Source organism: Schistocerca cancellata, chromosome 6, assembly GCF_023864275.1.
Source record: "Schistocerca cancellata isolate TAMUIC-IGC-003103 chromosome 6, iqSchCanc2.1, whole genome shotgun sequence".
Classification (NCBI taxonomy): domain Eukaryota; kingdom Metazoa; phylum Arthropoda; class Insecta; order Orthoptera; family Acrididae; genus Schistocerca; species Schistocerca cancellata.
The window spans coordinates 421,301,853-421,326,158 of record NC_064631.1 but is presented as its reverse complement, the minus strand read 5'-3'; the positions used below and the strand labels follow the sequence as shown (position 1 = coordinate 421,326,158).

The following is a 24,306-nucleotide window of genomic DNA, read 5'->3' as shown; positions in this document are numbered from 1 at the left end:
CTTCTACCACGTCCAGGGTGCCTTTATGGATCGCTGTGATTTAAATGCAATTATTGTGCTTGCATTAAGGTGTCATTTCTATTCGTCTCATTGCGAATTTATTTCCGTTACCTTCTATACTATACCGCAACAATTCTTTCCATGTATGGTCCAAGTTCATAGAACTAAGGTATGTTATTTGGCAGTGAAACATCATGTGAAAGTTACTTTCGTCCTTAAATTTTGCACATCAGAGTATAACATAATCTCTGATACGTTCGCTTAAATATGAATTCAGCCAGCAAAATGATATACAAGATGCAAGAGGAAAAATGACTGCATAGAAACCGCCGTATGGTTGATGTAATTAACGAACTTCTCTTTTCTCATTCCAGAGGCACAGAGCCACGCTACATTTCTGCTGTTTCGGATGACAGGGGAAGTTACAAATTCACACAGTTCTTCAGGGTAAGTATATGATGTAAGTAGCCGTCTCCGCAACACTTAAAAACTTCATTACATTGGCTTGCCTAACAATGCCCCACAAGCTACTATTTTTCATATTTATATTTCAGATTATTTACCCTCCTTGGTTCTTGCTAGTAAGGCAGAAACGAGGCTTATATTATGTTGGTCAGTTTCATGTGTGCTTCTATATGCGGAAAAATCACAGATCAATACAATACGTTACGACTGTTATTGAAACATATGAATATGGCTATGTCTTTCCTCACAACAATGACGATTCAGTAATCCGAAAGTTATCAGTTTACCCATTCGACGTGGAATGAATATTCTAAGGCCACATTCAATATTTCCATAGCGAGTAAATATACCGACATGCAACTTTCGCTAAGTCATAGCGTACGTGTCTTGATGCCCGAAAATAATTTTTATCTTTTATAGCTGTCAGTGTATTAAATGACTCTTTATTAATGGACCTGTACACTTTTTTCTGTGGCATTGGAAAGAGCTTATGGAGAGGGGTTCAACAACATAACATGGAGGGCAATCATGATGAAATACAAGAAGACAACGCCGCAAACGCAGACCGCTGTTCCACCATCAGGAGAAGGGATCCACTAACGTCTGCTCTTGTACACAAAATATATGCGTACAAATAATTCAGGAACGGTTCGTGTGTTCACCAGTGCATTTAAAGCGCAATCGGTCGGTGCTCTGCTGTTGCCAAGGATCAAACAAACTTCTTGTGAAGATGTTCGCACTTCCACAATGGCCGGCCGCGGTGGCCCAGCGGTTCAAGGCGCTTCGGTCCGGAACCGCGCGACTGCTAGGGTCGCAGGTTCGAATCCTGCCTCGCGCATGGATGTGTGTGTTGTCCTTAGGTCAGTTACGTTTAAGTAGTTCTAAGTTCTAGGAGACTGATGACCTCAGATGTTAAGTCCCAAAGTTCTCAGAGCCATTTGAGCCTTCCACAATGTATAGGGCAGTCAAAAATGTCGTTATGGCCTTCTTTTATGGCGAATATCGACAAACTATTAGAAAAGCCGTGCAGCTCTATGCTAAAAGGTATGCTGTACTCACCGAGATCTCAAGATCTAGCTCGACAAACATTACTTGAAAAAGTCATGAAAATGGATGTTTGATAAAGATAATGCACCATCGCAGGAGAAGAGCCTCCGATGAGAAAATATACTAACAAGGGGAGGCCACAACGTTTGGAACGCGGATTTACTGTAAACTTCGTACACTCGTAGTACTCCATGAGGACAACAAAACGTGTAAGCAGCAGCGCGTACTTCTCAAACGTTACTGAGAAAATCGCAAGATAATTTCGGTCTTCAGAGCTGCAGCCGAGTGGTGCCGGCACGGTAGCTCAGCGTGTTAGGTCAGAGCGTTAGCTACAATTTATCATAAAAAAAACGTTGCGAATGGATAAACGAACAAATTGAACGTTTGTCATCGGACGTTCGCCCTACCAAATTCAACGTACGATATAACAAAATGTTTTTTTTAAACCAAAAAATAGTGGTTGGCGTTCAAGCCGCTGGATCGAGTTCCGTTCGTCAGTTTTTTTTTTATTTTTTATTTTTAACACATTCATTTTATTTACTATTTATATTACAATTGATATAATGGGAAAATAAATGTAATCGTATGAACTTTTATTAAATTTACAATGTTATTTGGCAGTCTACTAATTTTTATTATCACAAATAATATAATATTCATAACTATCGAGTAGTAAACGACCAAAAGCATAAAGTGATACTGAAAATGCATGCTTGTCCGTGTATTCAAAACTGTTCGTACTTAATCGAAAGAGAACGAGAAATTGCTTCTCGGAAGACGCTATTAAAATACACTCGATACTGTATAACCAATTATCAGTGCCGATTTTTAAGGAAATACTGCGTTATGCATGATTTGCTTCCAAATTATCGTCTGAAAGAGAGGTTTTTGAAAATGTTAACAAGGTTTATTTTCCCACGGAAAACGTCAAAAGACCTTGCGTATGGGGAAACATAGCATTTATTCAATGCAGCTGGTGCCGTTTAGCTTTATGTTTTCCATGTTTTTACGAAAAATACCATCCTGCAACTTGTACTCGTAATGTCGAAAGCGACAATTAATTCTACATCTTTCGAAAGCCGTCTGTGTCGGTCAAAACTTGGAGGTAACAAGTCGTTTCGGGCTCCTTCCAGGTATAAGGGATTTCTCAAATCACGGACAAGCACACATTTTCAGTATCACTTTATGCGTTTGGTCGTTTACTAGTCCATAGTTGTGAATAATACATTCTTTGTGAGAGTAAAAATTAGTAGACTGCCAAATAAAATTGTAAATTTAATAAAAGTTCATCCGATTACACATATTTTCCCCATTATATCAATTGTAATATAAATAGTAAAGAAAATGACTGTGTTGAAAATTAAAAATAAAAAACAGACGAACGGGACTCGATCCAATGATTACGGGGCTTGAACGCTAACCACTCGCCTGCCGCCGCTTCATGGTAAAAATGGCCACGCACAGGTATATATTTGATGAGCGAAATTATCTTGCGATTTTCTCAATAACACTTGAGAAGTACGCGCTAGTGCTTACACATTTTGTTGTCGTCATGGAATACTACGAGTGTACGAAGTTTGCAGTAAATCCGCGTTCCAAACGTCGTGCACTCCCCTTGTAAGCCTTTAATAGCGGTACCAGGTAATCCATTTGTCAGTACGTGGAATTCCGACCGTGCGAGCGAAATCAATTAAAGAGTGTCCTGTGAAAAGTACAGATCAATGCATTTCATCTTGTCCACATTTCTTTTAATGAACAGTGTCATGGTAATGACTAGACCGCGGATTTTAGGTAAAAACCTATTTTGTTCCTGAGTTCCTATTTGCATAAAAATTTTTACTTATGCGTTTCATGACTATTTACACTTAATAGCGTTAATTCTATAGGACCTAAAAAAGCCTATTTCGACGTTAGTGCCTATTTTTGCCTATTTCGGCTTCAATATCCTAAAAAGTGCCTATTTCATCAAATAAGACAGTGGCTCCAAGTTTTTCCACGCTATACGACAAATGGAAAAAAATATTTTCTGCCCAGCGTGCAGCAAGGTGGCTAGTTGATATGTGCTCATGCTTCGTATTTGCCTAACCTAACACATCGGTATTTTTTTATTTTTTTCTGTCACTATTCCTGTTAATACCAAATACTCTTTATAAGTGTTTTATTACTCATATGTAAGAAATATATCACGGATCTTTAGGTTAAAACCTATTTTTTTTCCTAACGACCAATTTGCATATAAGTTGGTACTTATGCGTTTCATGACTAACTAAACTGAATACCGTTAGTTCTATAGGACCTAAAATTGCGTATTTCGACGTTGACGCCTAATTTTGCTTATTTCAGCATCAAAATCCTAAAAACTCCCAATTTCGTTAATCTGACAGAGTTCTTGTGTTTTCAAAGATTAGAAAAAGGAAATAAACTTAGGGCTTTACGTGTCGTCGAAGGCGAAGGTCGTTAGAGACTGTTTACAATTCCTTTGCTTGCCTTACTACCAACAGCACTCGGCACGGATCAATGGTCATCCATCCAAGTACGCGCCGAGCGCGACAGTGCTTAACTTCGGTGAGCGAATGGGAACAAGTCAAAGATTTGAGTTACGCATTAGAATCGAACGTGGGAATACTAAATGTTATATTTGAAAATATTTCGTTCGTAGGATTCTGGCCAGCTGTGTATTTTCGCAAAGAAACGGTTTCATAGGCCTTAAGCTGAGCACGGAATAAAAAATCACAATGTTAATCGTAGATGCTCTCTATAGCTAAATTACTGCCCTTCGCGCATTTTCTCGCTGCTGTTTACATGTAGTCCTATCACACTACTCTGTTTCGTGAAAGGTATTATACGTGAATTTTCCGACTCGAAAAATAATTTGCCAGTAGTGAGATGTTTTCATCTGAAGCACCGGTAGATTCCATTCGCTTGTTCAGAAGGGGCGGCCATCTGTCAGGTGCCATATGTCCAGCAACGAGTACGGGACTTCCCCTACCGCTCCCATACACCGCAGCAAAAGAAAAAAAAAAACAGGTCATCGTTCACTTTTTCCCAGCGAAAACAAAGCAGTACATTGTGTAGCAACCGACGTGTTAAGTGTTACTGACGACCTAAGTGCACAATAAATTCTAGTTTCTGTGTGAGAATACTACGCCATGCCGAAAACAGCTAGTTCAAAGTCTACTCATATAAGGCAGTGGCTGCAAGATTTTCCGCATCATACAACAGATGGGAAAATTATTTTCTGCCAAGCACGCAACAAGGAGGTTTGTTGATGTTTTTCTTAGACTTCTTATTTTCCTGTCACTTAGGATTCTTTTTTATCGCTATCCTTTAGTAATACGAAATACTCTTTATATGCGATTCTAAACTGCATTTCCTTTTTCTCTCGTATTAGGTTTCGAGTGTTAAGAAATCTCACTTAACTCAGCATGCAGATGGAAACGCACATAAGGCTAATGTTGAACGAAAGTCAAAATTGAAGCAAACTCTTGTAACCAATAAATCTGATGAATCCTCCGGAAAAAAATTACAAGTTCTGCAGTGATTTGTGTCATGCACTTGTGGCAGCAAACATCCCCTTTCGGAAACTAGAAAACCCTATTTTCAGAGGTTTTCTTGAGAAGTGCTGCCATCAGTCTATTCCTGCAGAGTCAACTTTACGTAAGAATTATGTGGATTCAGCTTACAATGCTGCATTGCACAGAATCCGAGAAGATGTTGGAGAATCTTGTATATGGATTTCTGTGGATGAAACTACTGACAGCCTTGGCCGTTACATTGCAAACCTGATTACTGGCAAGCTAGATCCAGATGCTCCATCCAGGGCTCATTTGATTTACTCAAAACAGCTTGCGAAAACTAACCAACAAACAATAGCTCAGTTTGTGAACAACGGGCTTAAAAGGTGCTATACCCAAACGGAGTGGATGAGAATAAGGTGCTTCTGGTCGTTACTGATGCTGCTGCATATATGATAGCAGAGTTTCAACTATTAAAAGTATTCTACCCATTGATGCTGCACTAACTTGTGTAGTGCATGGGATCAACCTCGTAGCAGAGAAAGTAAGGCTACAATTTCCTAAAGTAAATAAAGTAATATCTATGGTGAAGAAAATTTTTGCTAAGGCACCATCAAGAATACAGGCATTCAAAGAACAGCTTCCAGATGTCCCATTGCCGCCAGAGCCTGTTGTCACCCGCTGGGGCACGTGGCTGATAGCAGCAGAATACTATAGTACGCATCTCTCTGCTGTCCAGAAGGTGGTTGAAAATATACCGGAGGATGCTGCATCCGTAACTGCAGCAATGGAGTTACTCAAAGATTCTTCTTTAAAACGGGACTTATCTTACATTAGGGCCCACCACACATTTATGGCAAGAATAATTTCATAATTAGAAGGCTCATGGAGACCTATCTACGACATATTTCTTTGCTTGAAGAAGTCAAAATGAAATTAATGAAGCGCCACGTGAAGTAGGGGAAAAAGTTTTGCAGAAGAACACTGGCCTGAAGGAGTTGTGTGCAGCAGCCAATATACTTAGTGGAAAATCCAGCACTCCTGACTGCAGCGTTCCTGTCCAACATGTGCCGAAAATGAAGTACGCCCCTGTCACATCTGTTGATGTAGAACGTTCTTTTTCAGCGCCACAGTTTTTCACAAGAAAACCTAGAAAATATTTTGGTTATTTATTGTGAAGCCAACTATGGTCAGAATATGTGAAACTACGAATGTATTAATTAAACCATTGCCACATCTTTTTTACGGAGATATTTATCTTGCAGGAACTCAAAAATATTTGATGTTCAACATTAATGTTGTAGATTGTTGTGCTCTGTAACTGTGTAAATATTCATTCTCCTTGTTTTAATGACTAATAAGATGTTCATACTGTCAACACTGTGTATTTTAATTTATTTTTATTTTATCTGCATCATTTTTATTAGAGCCTATTTTAGGTTTTATATAGCCTAAATGAACTACTGAAGGAGCCTATTTTAGGTGCCTAAAACACACTTTTTTAGGACCTAAAAATCCGTGGTCTAGTAATGACTGTCAAAATTGGTTACAGATCTACGAATGATGTCAACGAGAACTGCCACATGATGCGGTCCTTCTATGCAAAACTTTTTTACGTGTGAAGCATCGTTTACAAATCAAGGGCAGTTTAATCTTCTGGTAATTTAAAAGTCCATCTTGGCTGAGAGAAGGGGAGGAGCAGCTACTTTGATTTGTCAACGTCTGGTGCGTGCTTTTCAGAAATCGCATCGTTGGTCTCTGTTTTATTAATGAGACTCTAAATGACCACAGGTGTTCCTAACAGATATGCCGCAGTTATTGGATATCCCACAAGACATAAGACAATTCATATGGTACCAACGTTCTTGGTTTACCGTCCATTCCTCACAGAACATTTGGGGACTGTCGGTTCGGTCGCCTGGAAAACACAAAACGACCTGTACGTTTAGCAGACATGCCGCCTCTGTACTTATATCTGTGCGGAAAACTGAAACTAGAGGCTGAGAAGAAACATCGACTTCTCTCAAACACCTGAAACGACGTATTACATGGGGTATGCTGCGATAAGTCCGCACAGTGTCAGTGTGCAGTAACGTCCATGTGGTATCGATTTGTAGTATGCATCCCTGATCGAGGTCAACATTTTGAGCACTTGATATGAGTGTGGTAATAATGATCACACGAACCTTACCTAGTAGGACAAACTTCTGTGAGTTTATTTCTCTTGACGCCACGATAGTGGCCTGCGGCGTTATTGGGTTTTTTACTGTTTGATGAATTTCCACTTATCTTGTCTTTCCAATTCCACGGAAAACATATATTTACATTAAATGAAGTCGATGTCACTATTCGTTAAAATTAGCTTAAATTGCTACACGAAGTCGCACAAGAAGCCTGTGACCAATATGTAAACTCTAAGCACGTCTTATTTCGTTGGATTCTTAGGTCGATAAAATCACCAGATTACTTGTTGTTGAAAATTATATCTGCTTACGCGTTTCGGGCATACACTATGTGATAAAAAGTATCCGGACACCTGTCTGAAAAAGACTTACAAGTTCTTGGCGCCCTCAGTCGTTAATGATGGAATTCAATATGGTGTTGCCTCACCCTAGCCTTGATGACAGCTTCCACTCTCGCAAGTATACGTTCAATCAGGTGCTGGAAGGTTTCTTGTGGAATGGCAGCCCATTCCTCACGGAGCGCTGCACTGAGCTGCATCGATGTCGGTCGGTGAGGCCAGGCACGAAGCCGAAGGTGTGCTATAGGATTCAGGTCAGGACTCTGTGACACTGTGCAGGCCAGTCCATTACAGGGATGTTATGGTCGTGTAACCACTCCGCCACAGGCAATGCATTATGAACAGGTGCTCGATCGTGTTGAAAGATACAATCGCCATCCCAGAATTGTTCTTCCACAGTGGGAAGTAAGAAGATACTTAAAACTTCAATGTAAGCTTGTGCTGTGATAGTGCCACGCAAAACAACAAGGAGTGCAAGCCCCCTACATGAAAAACACGACCACACCATAACGCTGGCAGATGACGTTCACCAGGCATTCGCCATACCCACACCCTGCCATCGGATCGCCACATTGTGTACCGTATTCGTCACTCGACACAACGTTTTTCCACTGTTCAATCGTCCAATGTTTACGCTCCTTACACCAAGCGAGGCGTCGTTTGGAATTTACCTGCGCAATGTGAGGCTTATGAGCAGTGCTCGACCATGAAATCTACGTTTTCTCACCTCACGCCTAACTGTCATAGTACTTGCAGTAGATCCTAATGCAGTTTGGGATTCCTGTGCGATGGTCTGGATAGATGTCTGCCTATTACACATTACGGCCCTCTTCAGCTATCGACCGTCTCTGTCAGTCAACAGACGAGGTCAGCCTTTAAGCTTCTGTGCTCTACGTACCCCTTAACGTCTCCACTTCGCTATCACATCGGAAACAGTGGACCTATGGATGTTTAGCAGTGTGGATATCTCGCGTACAGACGTCTGATACAAGTGACACCCAATTACCTGACCGCGCTCGAAGTCCGCGGAGCGTCCCATTCTGCTCTCTCACGATGTCTCATGACTGCTGAGGTTGCTGATATGGAGTTCGTGGCAGCAGATGGCAGCACAATGCACCTAATATGAAAAACGTATGGTTTTGGGGGTGTCTGGGTACTTTTGATCACATAGTGTAGCTCATCATCAGCACCTCAGCCAAAATGAACACAATTACCATGAAAGTGCAAGCACAACGTGTAGATGACATTGAGAGTGAAACAGTTAAAAACTTTCACAGATAAATTTACATACCTTATAACGCGCCTTAATATGTAGTACAGCCCCACATAATCACATTCTTGTCACTTATGTTAAATTTATGGTGGGCTGCCGTTACAAAAAATACAACACCTGCGACAATGGCATACTGTGTGGTTGATCGAGCGTTTCCTCTACTTCCTCAGTATAAAAGGGGTTGTTTATCATACCACCGAATACAAAGCACTAGCTCGGATGGAACAGTATTTTGTTGACTACACCTACGCCAGAAGAAATGAAGATCGTGATAAAATAACTCAAAGCAGAGCTCTCACGGAAAGACTAGGGTGTACACTTTTCCTGTGTGCTATTCGAGAGTGGTACGCTAGAAATTTAGTTTGAAAGTGGCCCTATGCACCCTCTACCAAACATTTTAAGTGAGAATTACAGAGTACTGCTGAAGGAACTGTAGCGGCATTCACCTGAAGTAATGAGGGAAATTCAGAAAAAATTAATTAGGGTGCTGTTCCGCAGTGCAGATCCAGTATTTTCATCATTGTACCACTTCATTTCTATTTTCTCATTGACTTCGACAGCTTGTTTGTTGACATGATTAGTTTTTGGCACAAGCATTTGAACTATAAGAACATATTGATTTACATATAAAGATCATCTAAACGCTGTTATACGAGTAGCTATTTAATAATTTTTCTCCATGTTAGTTGCTCTTCTTCCAGCGTATTTTCTATGTTCATGCATTACACGTTCTTCCAATGATATTTTAAAGGCGTTTGAACAAACTGTGTCTGTTGTAATAAATTGTAGCTATTTCAACAATTTTTTTTCTATCTTTCGGAATGATGTGCTTCTATCTGCTTTTGATTTAGTCCTATTATTGGACGTTCAGTGTTGTGTATACGCCTGGCTGTTTTACTCGTATATGTATTTAATGGTTATGTACTGAGTTTAATTCTTTACCATGTGTAAATTGAAGCTGCGGGCTGCATATGTGTTTTAGATACATGAAGTGAATCTGTAATTCATTTGTCAACAGGTTATTAACGCTGGCGCGTACCGTCTGCAGAGTTTCAACTTCAGCTTGCATTTGCCTCTGGCGCTTGACTATGAAGGACGGCAGTACGGTGGGATCCACTACAAAACGCCGAAGGTAATAATGAGCCCTGAGCAGACTTACCCTGTTGTACGTCCGTGAAATTCTCTCTCCTATGCTGAAACAAAAAATATGGCCTCAGGTCGGTAAAGAACGTGCGATTATTTCTCAGGCATTTCTAATGGACAAAATTGAAGTACTAAGTAAAACATACCGGAATGTGAATAGCTCTCGGATAAGTAAACAAGTTAAAATGGCAAACTGATTGTTTCATAATGATTATTTTGTGAATAATATGTGTCTCTTCACGCCATGACCTCATAAAAAAGACGTCTGTGATGTGTTTCTGATTCTCTGACCATTAGTTGATATCGATTAAAATACACAGCTCACTGATGTTTAAGGCAACTGAGAAGCAAATCCTATCCGGGTGGTTCTGTCGTACACGTAGAATTTGCGGCGCGCTGGTGGATCAATAAGATCAGGAAAACCACAGATGCTAATTTAAATTGTACTGGTGTGTAAAGTTTGATGGTGAATGACGACCTTTGTAATGAAAGTGATCGAGGGATACCTCCGTAGGTATTAGAAATCTGACAGTCACCCCATCGTTTGACGCTGGAGTATGCCAAAATAATACAGACAAAGATACACTCGAATTTTGATATAGATTACCAAAAATCAGAAATAAATATTTGTCAAATTTTCGTCTACGCAAGACCAATCTCTGCTGAAACAGGTGTCATAAGTGGACAATAAAAACATTAAGATGTTGTCCATAGGAGTACAGTGATGGGCAGTCGGTCGGTTGAATGATGTGAGCTCCACATTGAAATTACTTTTATCCCAGTTCCAATACTTTTTGTCAATGATGGACATGTAATTGCTGATCTAGCAAAACTCTCCAAACAGTATTTTTCCCAAGCGTTTATCCCGTCTAGTACACAGTCCACTGTTTGAGGATTTGGTAAGGAGAATCGTATGCACCATCTGTCTGTTCTGTGTGACATCGTATTTTAACCGTTTTCCTAACGCATTTCCAGGGACAGTATGTGGGGAGCAGCACAGCGTTCGGCTAAACGAGCTTGCGAATCGGTCGTTAACCCGCAGCACAGATTCAATGCGGGTCTGACTCATCCCCATGTTTCCCAAGTATTATGAGCAGGTCAAAATTTCTACATAGCACTTTTCGAAATGTGTACTTCGCGGAAAATCTTATGTATACTTATTGGTGGCGCTTTTCCCACAAGATCCAGCTTCTCAAATTATGCTGCTCGAATTCTTTTCTCCTCTTTGACATCAGTTTCAACTTTCTGTGGCTCGAAGATTCCAATTTCTCGTAAATTTCTTTTGAAGCTTGTTTGGAAATTTTTATCTGTACATTCCTTCGGGTTGTTGGTCCTGCTGCAGCATACAGGACTGTAAGTTAATATGACTCGTAATTCTCTCCTTCGAAAAAGTCATGAGTGGTGAAGCGGCTAACTCCGCGGACACATAATCGACGATTGTTATCGTCTCTCTACCCAGGACCACCAAAGTCAGTGCGTCGGAAAGAAGTTTTTTTTTTTTTTTGTACAAATTAAATCAGTTGAAACATACGTTTCTTACACAAATTATGCTTATGCACCACCTGATCAATAGAATGCGGACAGCCTAAAGTAATTTAAAATTGGCCACTAGTTATCACTAGAAGCGAACCTGTCGGAATAAAAGGAGGCGGTAGTATTGTGTTATCGGTAGAGAAGCAGTAACAGAGGAATGGATTGGTCAGTAGAGCTCAGTGACTTCACCTGAGTAACAAATCCATCAGAGATTTTTCAACCCCTCTAAAGCTGCTCACGTCGGCAGTTGGTGATGTGATTACGAAGTGGAAACGGGAAGAAACGACCCCAACTAAACAAAGGGCAGGCAGACTCCGCATAGTGACCGGCTGGGACCGTCGAGTACTGCGGAAGGTGGCTGAAACCAGCGGGAGTCACTCGTGAATTCCAAAGTGCTACCAGCAGCCCAGCTAACAAAATGACTGTACGTAGGGAATTAAAAAGAACGGCGTACACTAGTCTAGCAGCTCATAAGCCACACATTTCTGTAGTCAGTGCTAAGTGACTAGTGAGATAGTGCAAAGAGCGACGCCACTGGACATGGGCTGACCGGACACTAGTGATTTGGAGAAATGGATCACGCTACACTCAGACTTCGCTCCATACCACAGCGTTCAGCATCCCTGCCTTCTCTCGTCTCTCTTGAGGTACAATGGACAGCCATTTCTCCACAGACATTCAGAAACCGCAGAGAAAGCGTCCCTAGCAGAGTTGAAATAGTCATAAGAGCTAAGGATTGATACACCCCAGGCTAATGTCCTCTAATACACTATGTGATCAAAAGCATCCGGACACCTGGATGAAAATGACTTACACGTTCGTGGTGCCCTCCATCGGTAATACTGGAATTCAGTATGATCTTGGCCCACCTTGATGAAAATTTGCAGCCCGAAAAGCACACTGAAAAGCTTAATATCAGGCTGGGGCCTGCTTCATTGTGAATCTGAACATATGAATGTGTCATTCAAGCCAAATTATGCATTTTAGCATGATGACAGCTTCCACTCGCGCACCGGCCGGGTTGGCCGTGCGGTTCTAGGCGCTACAGTCTGGAGCCGAGCGACTGCTACGGTCGCAGGTTCCAATCCTGCCTCTGGCATGGATGTGTGTGATGTCCTTAGGTTAGTTAGGTTTAATTAGTTCTAAGTTCTAGGCGACTGATGACCTCAGAAGTTAAGTCGCATAGTGCTCAGAGCCGTTTGAACCATCCACTCCCGCAGACATGTGCTGGAAGGTTTCTTGGCGAATGACAGCGCATTCTTCACGGACTGCTGCACTGAGGAGAGGTATCGATTTCGGTCGGTGAGACCTGGCACGAAGTCGGCGTTCCAAAACATCCCAATGGCGTTCTATAGGATTCTATAGGTCAGCCGGCCGGAGTGGCCGAGCGGTTCTAGGCGCTACAGTCTGGAACCGCGCGACCGCTACGGTCGCAGTTTCGAATCCTACCTCGGGCATGGATGTGTGTGATGTCCTTAGGTTAGTTAGGTTTAAGTAATTCTAAGTTCTAGTGGACTGATGACCACAGCAGTAAGTCCCATAGTGCTCAGAGCCATTTGAACCATTTGATTAAAGTCAGGACTCTATGCAGGCCAATCCATTACAGCGATGTTATTGTCGTGTAACCACTCCACCACAAGCCGTGCATTATGAGTAGGTGCTCGATCCTGTTGAAAGATGCAATCGCCATCCCCGAATTGCTCTTCAACAGTGGGAAGGAAGAAGGTACTTAAAACATCAATGTAATCCTGTGATAGTGCAACGCAAAACAACAAGGGGTGCAAGCCCCCTCCATGGAAAACATGACCACACTATAACACCATCGCCTCCAAATTTTACTGTTGGCACTACACACACTGGCAGATGATGTTCATCGGGCATTCGCCATACCCACACCCTGCCTTCGAATCGCCACATTGTGTACCGTGATTCGTCACTCCACACAACGTTTTTCCACTGTTCAATCGTCCACTGTTTACGCTCCTTACACCAAGCGAGGCGTCGTTTAGTATTTACTGGCATGATGTGTGGGTTACGAGAAACCACTCGACCATGAAATCAATGTTTTCTCACCTCCGGCCTAACTGTCACAGTACTTGCAGTGGATCCTGATGCAATTTGGAATTCCTGTGCGATGGTCTGGATAGATGTCTGCCTGTTACACATTACTTCAACTGTCGGCGGTCTCTGTTAGTGAAGAGACGAGGTTGGCCTGTACGCTTTTGTGGTGTACGTGTTCCTTCACGTTTCCACTTCGGTATCACATTGGAAACAGTGGACCTAGGGATGTTTAGGAGTGTGAAAATCTCGCGTAGAGACATACGACGCAAGTGACACCCTATCACGTGACCACGTTCGCAGTCCGTGAGTTCCGCGGAGCGCTCCATTCTGCTCCCTCAGGAGTTTGCTGATAAAAAGTACCTGGCAGTAGGTGGCAGCACAATGCACCTAATATGAAAAACGTATGTTTTTGGGGGTGTCTGGATACTTTTGATCACATAGTGTAGGTATTCGGATACTTTTGAACAGATAATCAGATAATGTACGTACCACGACGTAGCTTTCCAACGCAACAGAAATCTCTAATTCGATTCATCAAGTATGTCCGCGTTCAATTGCCATGATTGTACTCATACCGTAATGTTGAAAGTTAATGGAAAAAGGTATAAAAATTTAGTCAAAATAAATCTTCCACTTCTTCCAAATTTTTTGTTGTGATTCCTTTAATTCATTGCTCTTTGCTTCCAGCATTTTCTTTTTTATCAGACGTATTGAGTTGTACACAGATGGTTCAATTATAGTTCTCGCTTTCTCTAACAGACGAGCACTCCAAACAAGGTGACGTGCGCCACCTCATCTGGTTCTCCGACGAGCGATGCGCCATCTTCCCAGGGGACACCGGGCTGGATCTCTCAGGTGAGACAAATTCTTGGTACTACGCAAGAATATCAGATTTCTTGCATAAAACATCGTTCGATGACCGGAGAGGAACCAACTCGGTAGACACGCGGATTCTTATGTATGAAAAATCAGCTTCTGACCATGCATGTTTAAATTTTCTATAGTTTTTCTCGTTCCTAGTTTCTTCTCAGTTCTTCAATTCTAAAAATTCTAAAAAGTGGGCCAAAATCGCTGTTTCAGCACTCTTCTCCATCTGTATTTTTAAAAGTTGCTACGGAACCGCAGGGGTTGCTATACCTTGATTGTAAAAAACAGTCAAGTAGCGTTTATTCAATGTTATGATCACTTTCACTCAGTAAGTTTGGAAGGTAGGAGACGAGATACTGGCAAACGTAAAGCTGTGAGTACCGGACGTGAGTCGTGCTTCGGTAGCTCAGATGGTAGAGCACTTGCCCGCGAAAGGCAAAGATCCCGAGTTCGAGTCTCGGTCGGGCACACAGTTTTAATCTGCCAGGAAGTTTCATTCAGTAAGTAGTATCACTCATAAAGGTACAAAGGGTTATAAGACATAAAATAAAATCATAACTACGGCACAACAGAATAAAAAGTGGGAAAAGTTCTTGAATATCTCTGACATTTGAGGTAGTATCGATGTGGCCATCGAGGTAATAGCTGATGGTATGAGTCAAGTACTAAGCAGGTATCAGCTGAGTAAGGAGTAGAGGTCTGGCAGTTATAAAGGCTAAGCCACGCCCCCTTTACCTCAGGTGTAATGTAATTTAATTTAGTAAGACGCGTTTGTTGGCGTCTAGCACTTAACGCTGCTCTGTCCTGTGCATACCTCTTCGTCTCAAAATAACTACTGCAATCCACATCCATTTGAACCTGCTTACTGTACTCGTCTCTTGGTCTCCCTCTGCTATTCCCTCCTTCTCCCCCTCCCCCTCCCAAACACACTTCCTTCCAATACTAAAATGCCGATTCCTTAACGTCTCAGAATGTTAGTCAAGTTATAGGCTACCACAAATTTCTTTTCTCCCCAACTCCGTTCAGTACGTCTTATGCACTATACCCACCTAATCTTCATCATTCTTCTGCAGCACCAAATTTCAAAAGCTTCTATTCTTATTGCCTGAATTGCTTACCGTCCGTACAACACTACACTCCAGATAAATGCCTTCAGAAAAGATTTCCTAAAACTTAAATTTATATTCGATGTTAACAAATTAATCTTCTTCTGAAATGCTTCTCTTGCCACTGCTAGTCTACACTTTATATCCTCGCTACTTCAGCCATCATCCGTTATTTTGCTGCTGAAATAGCAACACTTTTCTATTACCTCCAGTAGCTTATTTCCTAATCCATTTTCCTCAGCATCGCTTGAATTAATAGGCCTACATTCCATTAAGATTGTTTCGCTTTTGTTAATTTTCATTTTGCATCTTCCTTTCAAGACACTGTCATTCCGGTTCAACTGCATTTCAGAGTCCACTGTTGTCTCTGACAGAATTTCAACTCTATCGGCAAACGTCAAAGCTTTTATTTCTTCTTCCTGACTTTTAATTCCGTCTCCAAATTTCTCCTTGTTTTCCTTCACAGGCTGCTCAAAGTACACTCCGAATAACATCGTGGATGAGCTAAAATCCTCTCTCACTTCTTTCTCAACCACTGCTTCCCTTTCACGCCCTTCGACTCATGTAACTTCAGTGTGGTTTCTTTACAACTTGTAAGTAACCTTCCTTTCCCTGCATTGTACCCCTGCTACATTCTGAAATGTAAAGTGTGTATTCCAGTCAACATTGTCAAAAGCCTTCACTAAATCTACAAAATGTATATGTGGGGTCCTGCCACTCGTCTCGCATAGGGTACCTAAGGGATGCTGCGTTCTCGGAATGCTATACAACAATTCAAGCAAATCACATTAATAGTTTTTATTAAAATAAAGAAGATTGTCAATACTTAACTTTGAATTTACAACGGTGTCGCAAACGATGGGTGACATTCAAATAAGTCAGAGTCCCTTGCTATATACAGGGTCCACATAAGCAATTGATATGGATCACACGTCACTGCTATCGTCGTGCTCTCCTAGTACTGTGCTGGTCTGCGAGTCCCTGTCTGGTGCTGTCGGCCGAGGCTGGCAGGAGCGGCTCTTATATTCTCTTCTGCTAGAGGACGCTCCTGTCGTGATGCGGTCCTAGTCGGTGCTCCATTGGTCGACGTCGTCTCACCGCCTTCTCTGCTCCTGCGTTCTTCATCTTCATTCCGGCGTTTGTGGTAACGCTGGAACAGTATAAATGTAGGTTTGCCTTCCATAACCCATCTTCTAAGGAAAGCCGTAGGGTCAGTACTGCCTCGTGTATTTCGACATTTATCTCCAAACAAAGTTGTTCATGCCTGACGTCGGTTTTCAGTAGTTTTTTTCCCATTGTACTGTAAATAATCCGTGATAGTATTTTGCAACCATGAATTATCAAACTGTCAACACCTGCTGTTTTTGGAATTGGAATTATTACGTTCTTCTTTAAGCCTGAGGGTATTTCGCCTGTATCATACATATTGCACAGCAGATGGAATAGAATTGTCATGGTTAGCTCTCCCATTGTTATCAACAGTTCTGAGGGAATGTCGTCTACTCTCGAGGCCTTTTATTGACTTAGGTATTTCAGTGCTCCATCAAATTCTTCTCGCAATATCATATCTCCCATCTCATCTTCAACTAGCCCTCTTCCCCTTCTATAATACTGCCTTCAAGTTCACTTCTCTTGTAGAGCCAGCTATACAGGGTGGTCCATTGATAGTGACTGGGCCAAATATCTCACGAAATAAGCATCAAACGAAAAAACTACAAAAAATGAAACTCGTCTAGCTTGAAGGGGGAAACCAGATGGCGCTATGGTTGGCCCGCTAGATGGCGCTGCCATAGGTCAAACAGATATCAACTGCGTTTTTTAAAATAGGACCCCCATTTTTATTACATATTCGTGTAGTACGTAAAGAAATATGAATGTTTTAGATGGACCACTTTTTTCGCTTTGTGATAGATGACGCTGTAATAGACACAAACGTATAAGTACGCGGTATCACGTAACATTCCGCCAGTGCGGACGGTATTTGCTTCGTGATACATACCCGTGTTAAAATGGACCGTTTACCAATTGCGGAAAAGGTCGTTATCGTGTTGACGTATGGCTATTGTGATTAAAGTGCCCAACGGGCGTGTGATATGTATGCTGCTCGGTATCCTGGACGACATCATCCAAGTGTCCGGACCATTCGCCGGGTAGTTACGTTATGTAAGGAAACAGGAAGTGTTCAGCCACATGTGAAACTGCAACCACGACCTGCAACAAATGATGATGCCCAAGTAGGTGTTTTAGCTGCTTTCACGGCTAATCCGCATATCAGTAGCAGACAGATTGCACGAGAATCGCGGATCTCAAAAACGTCGGTGTTGAGAATGCTACATCAACATCGATTGCACCCGTACCATATTTCTATGCACCAGGAATTGCATGGCGACGAATTTGAACGTCGTGCACAGTTCTGCCACTGGGCACAAGAGAAATTACGCGACGATGACAGATTTTTTGCACGCGTTCTATTTAGCGACGAAGCGTCATTCACCAACAGCGGTAACATAAACCGGCATAATATGCACTACTGGGCAACGGAAAATCCACGATGGCTGCGACAAGTGGAACATCAGCGAAGTTGGCGGGTTAATGTATGGTGCGGCATTATGGGAGGAAGGATAATTGGCCCCCATTTTATCGATGGCAATCTATATGGTGCAGTGTATGCTGATTTCCTACGTAATGTTCTACCGATGTTACTACAAGATTCAAACGTCCCCTCAGAAAAATTAATGATTTACTGTGCTGATAAACCTCTTACATTATTTGATTTTCAAACAGCTGAGCAAAACTGAACGTACTCAGACATTCACTAAACTGACACACAATATTTTTAGCGCAGCGCATTCTGACTTTCAGTAATCCCTACAAAAGAATGGCCCTGACTAACAATAACCTATACCTTTCATGAATTCTTACCTCACAAAAGTCTTCGTTACCCGAACTACTGCAATACAGCGATCGCCCATACTGCCAGCTAAATAAAAGGTTCTCACTTCTGAAGGCACTAACTACTGATAGGCATAGTTAGCAATGAAAGACTTTGATAGAGAACAAATAATGTATTTATCTTAATAGTGTTCAAAAGTCATAATATATATATCAGTTCATGACATTCAGTCTTACAAATTTACTCTCTCTGATAGACACACGTCCAGATCATCCGCTCTCAAAACTCCATCTCTCTCCCCACATCCACCACTGCTGGCGGCTCACCTCCAACTGCGCAACGCTACTCGCTCTTAACATCCAGCTCTCCAACACTTCAATAGCAAACAACAATGCAAGCGAGCCACAGAGTACACACACCACAGCCAGTGATTTTCATACAGAGCACTACGTGGCGTTACCAATTAAAAAAACCTAAACAGCCTACTTACATAGCCCCCATGCTCCCCACAAAAAATTTTACAAATTGTTTTGGGCAGTGGCCAATAATGATTTGATAAAATTTTTCATAATTACAATAACAAAGATATCAAATGCACACACTTATTGATACAATGTTGGTCAAAAGCTAAAACTTTCTCACAGTCTATAAAGACAGCCCTGATCATTCATCACAGTATTAATCACAATTTTATGTACAAAGTCTGAGCAGTAAAAGAAAATACACACAGAAGTAGTGGATTTCCATGCAGTCTTGAAGAAGTAGTGTTGTCCTTCCAACAGAAAGATAATGCTGACTCTTGACATGCAGACTGGTAATGGTCCACAACAGGGCAAACCCACAACAGAGTCAGTCGAAGTTTTGAAGAATATTGGTAGATAGGTCATCACAGAGCGGACCCACTGTAGTCCTGGTAGAGATTACGATATTGGTGGGCCACCAGAGATGCAGATTCACTGCAGTCCTTGTAGAAATAATAGTGTTGGTGGGCCATCAAAGATGCAGACCCACTGTAGTCCTTGTAGAGACGGCCAGCAGCCATATGTTGTGACTGTGCAGGTGCACAATCACCATCTAAGCGTCTTGCGGACAATATAGCAAGTCCATAAACCACCACTTGTGCACTCATAATTTTTTTTTAAATGTCGTTAGAACCAGCAATGCTCAGTTCCTTGCTGAATTATTAACACATGTGCAAACACTAACAGTCCCAACTTCTCACATATTGTGCGTATACTATGACCAACAGAAACGTGTGCAGTGAAATTAAACTTAATTTGAAGAAGTGGTGTCTATACAATCACAAATTTACAACATAAGAATACAATTACAAAGGCACAATATACATCATTAAAGAACGTAACAATACAGATAACATTTGTGGTAATATGGGCTTTACAAAATAATCGAAATAACATATACATCAGTGTTACAGGAATTATGACATAAGTAAATACATAAAAGGTCAGAATAACTTTCGAAACATCTACATCTACATCTACATTTATACTCCGCAAGCCACCCAACGGTGTGTGGCGGAGGGCACTTTACGTGCCAACAACTTCACACGTGAGCATTAAAACAAAACAGAATAAATAATGTCTAAACATCTTTACAAAGTAAATAACATATTATAAATGCAAATTATATTTGAGGATAACAGTATTCCTCATCATAGTGAATGTAGCTGAGTATTAGAAAAATTCTACAACATAAGTCTTATCAGATAAACACATAACGACAGGAAGAATACAAATACACAAGGTACACAGACACATATTAGAATAACACAAAAGGACAGGAAAGGGTTTGTTTTCAGTATGACATTTGGTACTGCAGTCCAACCGAAAACTTCATTTCATAGATGTTTCCTCTTATTTCACTTTTTTTATACTTTGTCAATGCATTTCTTCCGTTTCATCTCAACTCATTCTCTTATATAGCCTACCCTCTCTTAAGCTAACTTAAATCTACTGAGCTCAGATGCTAAACTAAGGGACAAGGCAATGCAGCAGCACAAAACAATTAACGCAAACAGCAATGACAAAAAATGCAAATTGGCAAAGCAAGCAGCAATAAATATAAATTATCAAAGCGATTGCAATATTACAACTAACATAAGGCAATGTGCAGCAAACAAGAAAAATAAATCAGTTGTAAAACTGGCTTAACAGAGTAATACAAAGTCAAATTCAGCAGCACTATGCCAAGCAAACAGCAGCAGCAAATGCAATAACTTATATCTAAACATGACAAACCCACAAGCAGAAAAAATATTACAGTAAAAATGGCCATGTTTAATACCTATGTCACATCTTAACACTAGATTACTTACTCTAGCAGACAAGTTACCAAATCGTAAAAAAATTGTTTATGCTTCCTGTGAAGGGAAATGTCTATTTGTGTTCCCTTTTTTTTGGAAGTAGATCATAAAATTATTATTTACTGGATCTGTAGGCATAAAACATCTATATTAGTACATCTATTAAATTTTATTTTAACCAATGCTGCAGTGCAGCTAGAAACTAGATATTAAACAAGTTGAGCAATCTCTCAACTAGAAAGAATAGATATCTTAGTTATTACACTTATTGCCTTGATGAAGAAAGTACTGTGCTGTAATGTATTGTTGTGCTACAGAAAAGGCGGTCTCATTGTAGACAGATACAGTGCAAATGCAATAATTTAAATTGTGTCACTCATTAGTAGCGTCGTGATATAATCATGTAGCTGTCAAATAAACTAACCACTGTGTCATCTGGTATCTCTCAGAAAGTACTTTAAATCCAGAATGTATTTTCAAGTAAACCAAAATGTTGCATTAAAATCTCATTAGCAGCACCGGTATATGTTCTAAGTATGTAAGCCTTACAGTCATTACATAATCGTGCAACTAACAAGCAAGAATGTACACATACAATAACACTGTGTCATCTGTTCACTATAACAATGAACTCGTAATTACTGTCTAAATAAGTTCCCTAGGTTCTTGACTGGATAGTTAATTTTAAAACATAGGTGCATGCTAACGGTTTCTAAGTGTGATAAAGAGTACTAGTAACGTGAAGTGAAAAGTTTTATAGCAAAGACTTATCCCTCAATAAGCGGTTTTACATGTGAAGTATGGTGCAATCCTTTACTCTTCATAGTACTCAGAGTTTCAACTTGAACGCAATTATCATGCAGTATACGTCGGTAAAGAATACTGGAATTTTTCTCAAGGTTAGCGTCTATGTTATTTTTCTCTGAGCCAGCTGGCGCACGTGGCTGCCTGCGATGCGAGTCATTGTCTGCTATCTCTTTGTTGGTGTGAGTCGTTATTGGGATTAGGAGACCTAACTTCTACAAATTCACCTTGTCGAGAGAGCCCTGCCCTGTTTGAATCCCGGCAGTTCTGATGCAATTCAGGTCTGTCGTTTTGTCGGTAGTTTACATAGTTTCTTGTTTGTCGGTCATGTGGTGGAGAATTTCTCCCGGAATCATATCTGCGCGGTGGACCGTTGTATCTGAAGTTATTCTGTCTCCCGTGATAATAATTATTTTGGTTCCCATATTGTCTGTTTCTCTGATTGTCTCTGTCATATTCATTACTACAGAAATGCGATCTTTCTCTGTAACTATTATTCTGCCAACGGTTGTCATACGGGTGGTGTCTGTTTTGTCACGATTTGCGTTTTAAGAATAGCCTTTTCGTGTCCAGTTCTTATTTCTTTCATCGCGGAATTGTGACGGATGTGACCTGTAATTGTTGTGTTCCTGTTTTCGCGTCCCGCGATTGTCAGTGTCAATTTCCAATTCTTGCTAGAGTCCATGAAAAGCTCCAATGTCGTCTTTGCAACGACCTGCCAAAATAATATGTCCTAACTGTTCAGGCAATTTCATTAAGCAAATGCGGATGAGTTCTGAGGGGCTATATGCGTTTGAAAGATACTGATTCTTATGTAACATGTCTTCGAAATATTTGACAGGACTAGAAAATTCCGATTGTTCGAAATGTTTCATCATTATGATGCTATGTTTTACTCGGTCTTGTGTAGTTTGAGACCAATATGCTGAAAGGAAGGCATGATAAAATTCTCCTCCACTGTGACAACCGTGAATGACCTATCGCTTTCTTACAGCTGGTTCATTCTCTAAGTAGCCACACATAAATTCTAGCCTGTGCTCCAATGACCAATTGCGGAGGAAAACAATGAGAGAATTGATGAAGCTATGTTTGTGGATGAACGTCGTTGGCAGAATTCTTAAATGTTTTGAATTTACATGTAGTAATAAACAGCTTATAGTCAAAATCATCATGTCGGCGAGTCGCATATCGGTCATTGTTACTTCGTTTCGGCGGTTCCATCTCAAAATTCGGTGTACCTTACCAATTTCTTTCATAATTTCCGAAGTGCCCTGTGTTATTATTTTGTGGCTGTTCCGTATTTCTATGTCCCTCTTCCCGTATTGGAGTGCGAGTGCCCTCTGAAATATGTAATTCTTGTATTACCTGTGTCAACTGATCTTGTACTTCCCGGATTTCTCTTTTGTACTGTGTATTGATTTGATTTTGATTTTGTTTGAATTTTGTAATTTGTTCATACTCTTCTGTGTTAGTGAAGGCTACGGGTCTTGTGTCATTCATATCATCATCTACCTTTGTGGATAAGTTGGTGAACTGATCCGAAAGCTCGGCTACTTTCTCCGATAGAGAACTTATTTCCTCAGTGTGTTTTTCTGAACCAAGTTTCAGAGTGTCCATTGGTGTTGAAATCGTATCTACTGTGTCCTTTAAGTTTTCCTGAGTTTTTGCAAGTTGTGTAACCGAATTGGTAGATGCAACTGAGTCAATTTTAGCTTGAAAGGTGTCGTGATTTTCATGAACAATAGTTTGCAGTTCTTTTATGGCTGCTTCGTGATTCTGTAATGCATTTTCACGATGCGAAAAATTAGGTTGGAAATGCTCACAAATTTGTGTTTTTACGTCATTACAGACTTTTTGACATTTCGATTCGATTTTAAGTAACTCAGCAGTTAAACCTTCACGTGTTTGTTCAAGCGTGATCTCTAACTTTTGAAGCTGTTGCTGTGACTGTTTTCGATTTTGTTCCATTGCGTCTAACTGTTGCTGTGTTTGTCTGTGGTGTTGTTCCATTGTGTCTAACTGTTGCTGTGTTTGTCTCTGATTTTGTTTCATTTGTTGCATTAATTGCAATAATAATGTATTAGTGTCTGGAATCTGTTCCTCTATGCTTTTCGGCAGTGCATTTGCACCGGCAACATTCACATTTTGACGAGCAGAAAATGTGTCTTCACTTATTTGAGAAAACGGTGAGGACACAAAACCTGAATCTACAGTATTTGCAAGATTGTGTCCTGTCATTTCGGAATCCTGAGGCGAGCTGTTGCCGACCAATCGATCGATAGTGCTTCCCTATTCACTATTTGTTTAACTGCCTACGTCATTATTTGCCGCCAGCTCCATTCCCCTATGCACAATTTCCAAATTACTATGTTGAACATTAGTTAATTCACTACTCGGTGGTGCTGATACACTGCTATCGTCTTCACTGTCATTTCTCAGTTTACTTTGGAGCCTAGTATTACGTTTTTCACACGCCATTATTGTCACAATATTTCACACAATAACACAGAAAAGCACAATTTGAAGAGCAAAATAAGAAAACACATTAACATAGCATTGAAAATAATATCTCTTTAATTGCAAGCGCAGCTGCGAAATACTTGGTGCAAATTTACATGCATGCCACAACTGTTTTACTGTACAACAATGAAAAACTACAACTACACAGTAAATTCTCTCTATAATTACGCGCTAGCAATAAACAATAGCTACACTAATTACACAAACTACAAGAAAAAATCAGAAGATTCCAGTG

At 40.7% G+C, this 24,306-nt stretch overlaps 1 protein-coding gene across 1 annotated transcript in view; it reads left to right on the top strand.

Moving 5' to 3' along the window:
• The window catches only part of LOC126088359 (integrin alpha-IIb-like), a 269,521-nt gene that overhangs the window by 98,657 nt on the left and 146,558 nt on the right, over positions 1–24,306 (top strand). The window contains exons 9-11 of the mRNA XM_049906497.1: positions 375–447; positions 9,840–9,953; positions 14,318–14,413. Coding sequence (XP_049762454.1) covers positions 375–447; positions 9,840–9,953; positions 14,318–14,413 — 283 coding nt within the window. The remainder of the gene's footprint in view (positions 1–374; positions 448–9,839; positions 9,954–14,317; positions 14,414–24,306) is intronic.